This window comes from Megalops cyprinoides, chromosome 12, assembly GCF_013368585.1.
Source record: "Megalops cyprinoides isolate fMegCyp1 chromosome 12, fMegCyp1.pri, whole genome shotgun sequence".
NCBI classification, from domain to species: domain Eukaryota; kingdom Metazoa; phylum Chordata; class Actinopteri; order Elopiformes; family Megalopidae; genus Megalops; species Megalops cyprinoides.
Window position 1 is genome coordinate 29,001,575 of NC_050594.1, and position 7,362 is coordinate 29,008,936.

The window sequence follows — 7,362 nt, forward strand, 5'->3', positions numbered from 1 at the left end:
ATGACAAGTTAATGTTTTTTTCTTATGAATAACTTTTTGCCACCTATAGGTCGTGCATTGAAATAAGATCTCTCGAAATTCATACCTAATATGAGTTCTTAACACGTCAGAAGCGTCATATATTTTGTAACTGTAAACTGAGATGAAGAGTGGGCTGAATTATGGTTTGTGGTCCTCGTACGTGGGAGCTGTGTCCAAGAGAAGGCTGCTACTTGCTGCCACTGTGTGATGTTATGCAGTAGTACAGTACCTATTGTGGTAGGCGTTATCGCGAGACTGGACCATTAACAACCTGCTTGACTAACACACCACAGGGCGCTGCTAGGCTGCCAGGGACGAACTGACACAAGAAAAGACAGGAGACGCAAACATCTGGCCGTACATCATGAAAGGAAGAAAACACGTTTAAAGAAATACAGTGGCTCTTAAGACTCGTCGGCTCGGCGCACATGTGAGTACACGGCATTTAGAAGAAGAGCTGTAAACGAAACTTAGTAGATTACCTTACCCCCGTGCAGTCTAGTGCTGGCTTGGGCAGCAGCAGTTGCGGAGTTCCTTTGCGGTCGTACGCCTCCCCGTGCGCTGGAGTTTATGACAATGTTGCTGATTAGTTTCTGTCTTCTAACTTACCCCTGGAGACAATTAATCTTACTTTTTATTCATAACTGAAGAAGCGAACCAGAAAGGAATAGCGAAAGTAAAACTATCGAACGCAGTCGTAATAACTGCAAGAGGTAAAAAAAAAAAAGCGATAGGCTTATATAAACTAGCTATGAACTTCGGGTTTCTTGTATATATAGGCGATATTGTGTCAACAGTATATAAAACAGATCTGGCAGAGTATGTAGTAACTAGTGGATGGCAGACAGAACCGCATATTTGTTTAAAGTCAATCGACTTGGGGATTGGCAGTCGCGTTTGTTGTTGAAGACGGGTATACAGAATAAGAGTTTGTGTTTTCTCATGTGCCTATAAAAGGGGTACTGGAACTTTAAAGGAAACAAGCTGCGGGTTTGCTGGTAGCTCGATTTGGAGTAACATATGGCATTAAGAGGAGCACAGCTGGAGGTAGCGTTTCCATTGCGGTGATGTCAGAGCAGCTGACTCCACAGCTTGCAGTGTAATTAGCAAACAGAGCACTCCAGTTTACTCCCCTTGCTTTTCTCTTAACCTTGCTCGCTGGGCTAGTGCTGGCATTCGCGAGCCCACTTTTTGTCCATCGCCGTGTGTATTTGCGTGCCTGGTAAATGTATGCTTTCACATGATTGTTCAGTAAACACGAACAGCAGAATACCGTCCGCTTTTTGTGTGTGCTGTAGCGTGCGCGAGTCTGTTGTGTTCGGACCGTTTACCATTTCCATGGGAAGCGCAAAAAGTAGTGATAAACTAATCGGACTGCTGTTACTAGCTGGAGAGAAAGGTAAGATTTGCAAGCTATGTACATACGTACCGTATATTTACAAGTTGCATCCTACAAACGTAACTGTGCCTAATCAGTCCTTTATCTCGTTGGGGAATTTTAATTTATTCAGCGCTAATTAATTAAAATTGCGAAAATTATTTTTGCTGAAGTGTGCACGCTGATCCTAAAGGATCACTGTTGTGTCGGTGGTTAATAAGTGAAACTTTATTTGTGGTGTTTAGGAAGTAGTTTTTCAGCTCGCTTTTGTTACTTTGTACGGATTCAACTGCTTTGTTGCTTGTTTCGTTTTAGGCTGATGTTGTTTTCTAATCCAGCCGCCCATTTGAAATATTTAAGGCAAAAGAGCTGATTACCAAAGTACTTTGGAATATTTTCATAATTTATGTTCATTACTTCTTGAATTCAAATTTCGGGGTAAGGTTTACTTTGCTTGGTTCTTGTCGCAACTAACAGAGTGCGTGTTGCTAACTCGCCTCGTCGCACCCCGATTGGCCGTATTTCGTTTGTTTAACATCCAGTTTTTCCTGTTTTTGATCAGGTTATGAAGGAAGAATGGAGTTCCCAGACCATAGCCGCCAGTTGCTGCAGTGTCTGAGTCAGCAGCGTCACCAAGGTTTCCTCTGCGACTGCACTGTTCTCGTCGGCGAGGCGCGATTCAAAGCGCACAGAGCCGTGCTGGCCTCTTGCAGCATGTACTTCCATCTCTTCTACAGGGACCAGCTAGACAAAAGGGACGTTGTGCATCTCAACAGTGACATTGTGACAGCCCCGGCTTTCAGCCTGCTCCTTGAATTTATGTATGAGGGGAAGCTGGAATTCAGCACCCTGCCAGTGGAGGATGTCCTGGCCGCTGCCAGCTACCTTCACATGTACGACATTGTGAAAGTGTGCAAAGGAAAGCTGAAAGATAAGGAGCTGTGCTCACTGGATGAGAAGATTAGTGAGGGGCTAGCGCTGGGCTGTTTGGACAGGGAGAGCTCCTCAGATGGCGAGCAGCACAGCAAGCAGCCGCCGCGGCGCCGGCCGCAGCAGCAGAGGCCCCCCCTAGCAGATGAATTTGACACAGACAACAGCGAAGTCAGGCTGGCTGTCACGGATTGTGATAGGTCTGCACAGAGCAGGCAGAAGGCAAACGGTCACCCTGGCAGGTCCCCGGACCTTGTAGGTGTCAATTATGTGTCAGCAGAGGCCGAGTCCTGCATCCGAACAGCTGGAAAAACAAAAGCTGATGTCAGTAGTTCCATGGCATCGCTGTCCCAGAGGTCCCGGGCTTCGGATGACACGGACTGCGCTCTGGATTTGTCTTTCAAGCCTCTGTCTAGCAGAGATTCCTTACACCCCTCCTACGTCTCGGGACAGCTGGCCCTCGACAGCCAGCAGCAGGGCACCGAGCCACTTGTTAAAGACGAACACGACTTGCTGTCAGAGCAGGAGGACAGTGAGCCGATGAGCCCGGAGAGCCAGCGCTTTGGGAATAGCGCCAGGAGCTCAGTGGTGACAGGGTTCGCTGCCCTCTTCCCAGGCAACAACGGCTCCACCGCGGCCCTGCTCTCCCAAGAGGAGGACCTGATGGAGCAGGAGGGGGAGGGGGGCGTGGGCGGGGGAGGGGACGGCACGGGGGCCCACGTGGCCGAGGAGGAGGACGCAGGGGGGCTGCTGGGCGACAGCGAGGAGGAAGAGGAGGACGACCTGGCCTCCTCGGACATCTCCACCTCCAGCGGGGTGCTCCTGCCCCCCGGGCAGCAGGTCTGCGTGTGCCCGCTCTGCAGCAAGGTGTTCCCCAGCCCCCACGTGCTCCAGCTGCACCTCAGCTCGCACTTCCGCGAGAAGGACGGGGCGCGCGCCAAGCTGTCGCCCGACGGCTCGGTGCCCACCTGCTCGCAGTGCGGCAAGACCTTCTCCTGCATGTACACGCTGAAGCGGCACGAGCGCACGCACTCCGGCGAGAAGCCCTACACCTGCGGCCAGTGCGGCAAGAGCTTCCAGTACTCGCACAACCTGAGCCGGCACGCCGTGGTGCACACCCGCGAGAAGCCGCACGCCTGCAAGTGGTGCGAGCGCCGCTTCACTCAGTCGGGGGACCTCTACCGCCACATCCGCAAGTTCCACTGCGGCCTCGTTAAGACTCTCGCCATTGGATAAACCCTCTCCCCGCAACCATGCAACAAACAAGAGAAAGTACATCTTTTTAGACCCTCTGTACCACTATGCACAGTGTGTGTATATAAGTGTAGATAAATTTATGTTATAGTATATCAGGGGTTACCTATTTTCATTGGTATGCCTGCCAATACCCATTAAGGCTTTTTTGTAATTTAAATTCAGTGTAGCAACTTGTAAAATAGTGTGCAACAGTGAACATGTTTGGAGAAATGTGATCTACTATGGTGTGGGTTAGAGGGTTTTGTGTGTGCTCTAAAGACGCACGTCTTAAGCTTTTGGAACATGCTACCACAGTGTCAGTCCATGTCATGGGATGCTCTCTTCCTAAAAAGGACTGATGGGCGATTGCGAAGGAGGAACCCATTGCGCCCCCTCGTCCTTTGACAGCCTGCACTGCACTGCATTTAATGAAAAGTCGTCATTTCTTTTGTAAGGAATGCAAATGTTTTCTATCAAGATCAAGTGATTAGGAGCACAACATTTCACCTGGGTGAGCAATACTGGACAAGCTGACACTGAAAAGAGTCCGTCCATGAGTAGCAGTCTTCTCAAAATTCAGCGTTATTTATTTTTGAGCCTACTGAAATTCAAGTACACTTGTTGAATGGAAAACAGAGTCTGTAAAGCTGTAACTAATTGTTAAGTGTGTGTAGCTTAATAATTAGAAAAGTGTATAGTTATTAATGTCAGGATTTATATCTGTGTGTTGGAATTATGTTAGACTGGAGCATGAAGTTCAAGGTAGTACAGGATAACTCAAAAAAGGAATAGAAATCTTTTGCTGAGTTTGCCCATGTACTGATATCTATTTATAGAGTGCATCTGATGCCTCTGTGCAAACCAGACCATTTTTCAGATCTCCTGTTACGTTAATCTGTATATCAGATCTAGGAAGGCAAACAAAATAGTTTATATGCGGTAACATTAAACAACTTTACGGGATTTCATAAACTGGAGTAGGACTGAGCTTGTAACTGAAAGGAAGATGGAACAGGCAGTTCTCAAGTTTCTGCAAATGTACAATTGAGACCCTACCAGGTCATGTATTAGTTGTTTTAAGGACTTTGATTCAGGGCTATAATGTTAAAGCATTCAAGGTTGGTTGTAGAGTGAATTCTAAAATAATCAAAGAAGTCGTCTGAGAGAGCAAAGCAGTGCTTGCAACCCTGATGCCTGCTAAACTGAAATGAACACCCAGGAGCATAAAGTAGTGGAGGGTCTGTACTATTAAATTACTCTTTATGAGCCTTAAGTAAACCTTTATGTCAGGAGTGCTTAAGTGCTGCCTTGTCCATATTAAGTAAACGTCCTGGAAGTTCACCCCCCTGAAAGAATGGGCTGAACGGATGATGAGGAAATACATGCTGCTGTGTGGTTTAGTGCTTAACTCGGAGGAACTTGAGAGCGAGAGTGCGTACAGTGCGTGATCATGCTATCAACACTTCCTGAACGGAGGCTGCAGTAGGAGGAAAAAATACTTGCCAAACCATGTTTCTTCCTACTTCTGTGGTGTTTGTTCGTCAGACACCACAGAACAAGTGCAGGATCTCGTCCGACATGTTCGCCATTTCCTGAGAGAAGAAGCGCCGGTATTCCTGAAATCCCGCCACACTTGTCCTTTTGGAAAGCCTTTTAAAAATATTTATTCTATCAATGGTTTTATTCCCCCCCACCTGTAAACAGTAGTCTGGGTTATGACCCACCTCTGAAGAAATTTATCCCTGAAGTGGTGGCCCACAATGACACTGCAGACCGGTGGTATCAATTGTGTAACATTGTGCAGTTTCAAAAAATCTACTGAACGAGACGGATTAAGCCTGTTGATGAAACTAAATGTCAACCAAGACATTTTTGTTTTTAGGTTTTCTGAGCCTTTTGTGTCTGTACTGTTAGGGACTGTGTTTTGTAAGTCGATCCATTCAGGATCTATACACGTGGATTCTTACTATGGCTGGAAATAGCACTAAAAACTACTACTAAGTTATTTCTTTATTATTTTTCCTGAGAAAACTTGATTAGCATTATTTATTAGATTTTTTGGTTCAGGGTTTACTAGGGTGTGATAAGTATTATTTGTATTCACAATATTGAAGCACACTGATTAGTCTTCTTGTTTCTAACATTAAAGGAGATGTTTAGCTTGCGCTCTTAATTGAGTAATGAATCATGAGCTCAGCTTTTTAAGAGAACAGATGTTTGAAGGACTGTTGATTCCCCATCATGGTGGTACTTTTTAAATGGTACAGGGGCAGAGATCTCATTTGTCTTTGTAAATGCCTTTACTGTACTGTGAATTGGGTCTTTCAGTGCGTTGTCATGTGAAAAAGAACAACAATCTTAAAGGAAATATTTTAAGATTTGCCACACAGGAAACAAAGAAGCACTTGTTTTTGGCATGCATATATCCTTTATCTGAATTTAGTTTCAACACTCACAATATGTAGGCTGCTATTTCTAACTACATGTATATTTAAGGTATATGAATATTCTTTTTTATTTATATGGTGATTTAGTTTCCCAATATTGAACACATGTTGGGAGTATGAATATCTAACAATGGTTGTCATCTCTGTAAACTAACATTCATTTCTTCTCTAGTGTTTGATAATTATATTCATAAACATGAACAGACCCCCCCATCCCCCCTGCAGCCTTTGCCTCTCTCAAAAACAATACAGGGAATATTGCAATGGCTGCCACCTCCGCAAAGGAAATGGTCATAAAAAGGCACATGTGAAACTGACATACCCTGGTCTGGTGCAGAATGTCTATAGAAAACACACAAAACATGTATTGTCCTCTTACCCCAGGTATTTCTCAAGGGATCATTGTCTGTCCTTTTTCTTTGCTGAGGGAAAACTCCTTGAGCCTTGCACTTTTTTGTATTAAATTAACCCTTTGGAATGCGAGAAATGTATTTATAAAAAGGAGAGCTGGAGGACCGTAAACAGGTGTATTGTGTTTAAGGAGCATCAAAGGACACGCTTCTACTCCCAGCATGCATGAGTGCTTCATTGTGCTCTTTACAAGGAGAGGATTGCACATTTATAGACGCGAAGTCGCACTTTGAACATTAGGAACTCTTTGAATGTTGGACATCAGCAAATCTCGGAGGGACGCAGATTTCTTTTTTCTTTTTGCATTTCGGTTCATTTTTTTTTTTTTTTTAAAATGCATTTTAACACCTGGAAGACGTCAGGGTAGACTCAACCAACTTTTCAGTGAGGTGCTCTCTGTAAAACTGGCATTTGAGGACATTGTGTTTTTTAAGTTCAAATCAGATCTACACAGAATAAACATCCATTAAAAAGATTATCTTTCTAGTTTGTGCACAACTGGAGAATGCTCTCTTAAAGAAGAAATGGTGCCTTGGAGCAAACCCTCAGTCGGGCTGGCTGCTCCCTTGTCTGACATGGGAAGATGTACATTTTTCACAGTATTCCTATGAAAACTGCATAGTGGTTTCTGTATATTTAGATCTCATGAGTTCTGTTGAATGTCTCTGTTAATCCTGTGTGCTCAGTGAACCAGAACACACAGGAAAGTAGTTCCAGTTTTTGTCTTGCCTTTTTTTGGTAAGGAGGGAAATGTCCTCCTTAATGCAGCTAGTTTTTCAGTAATATTTTAAAATTTATTTTAAATGTGTGCATTTAGTAATACGGGGGAGAAAAATAACTAAATTTTCGAACTGTTTTGGTGGTATCTAAGTCGTTTAATTTTTAGATTTCCAGTACTTTTTACACTGCATGTACCTTGTAGACATACACAGGTACATG

General features: G+C 44.5%; 1 protein-coding gene across 2 annotated transcripts; it reads left to right on the forward strand.

Moving 5' to 3' along the window:
- The first annotated feature begins 314 nt into the window (after positions 1-314).
- On the forward strand, positions 315-6,971 carry zbtb42 (zinc finger and BTB domain containing 42). Of its 2 annotated transcripts, none has more exons than XM_036541490.1 (2): positions 315-451; positions 1,962-6,971. In XM_036541490.1, exon 2 carries the CDS (start codon positions 1,976-1,978, stop codon positions 3,563-3,565), a length of 1,590 nt encoding a protein of 529 aa, XP_036397383.1. In that variant the 5' UTR covers positions 315-451; positions 1,962-1,975; the 3' UTR covers positions 3,566-6,971. The 2 variants fall into 2 exon arrangements, with proteins under 2 accessions (XP_036397383.1, XP_036397382.1); XM_036541489.1 differs by lacking the exon at positions 315-451 and adding an exon at positions 1,353-1,420.
- The last annotated feature ends 391 nt before the right edge of the window (positions 6,972-7,362 follow it).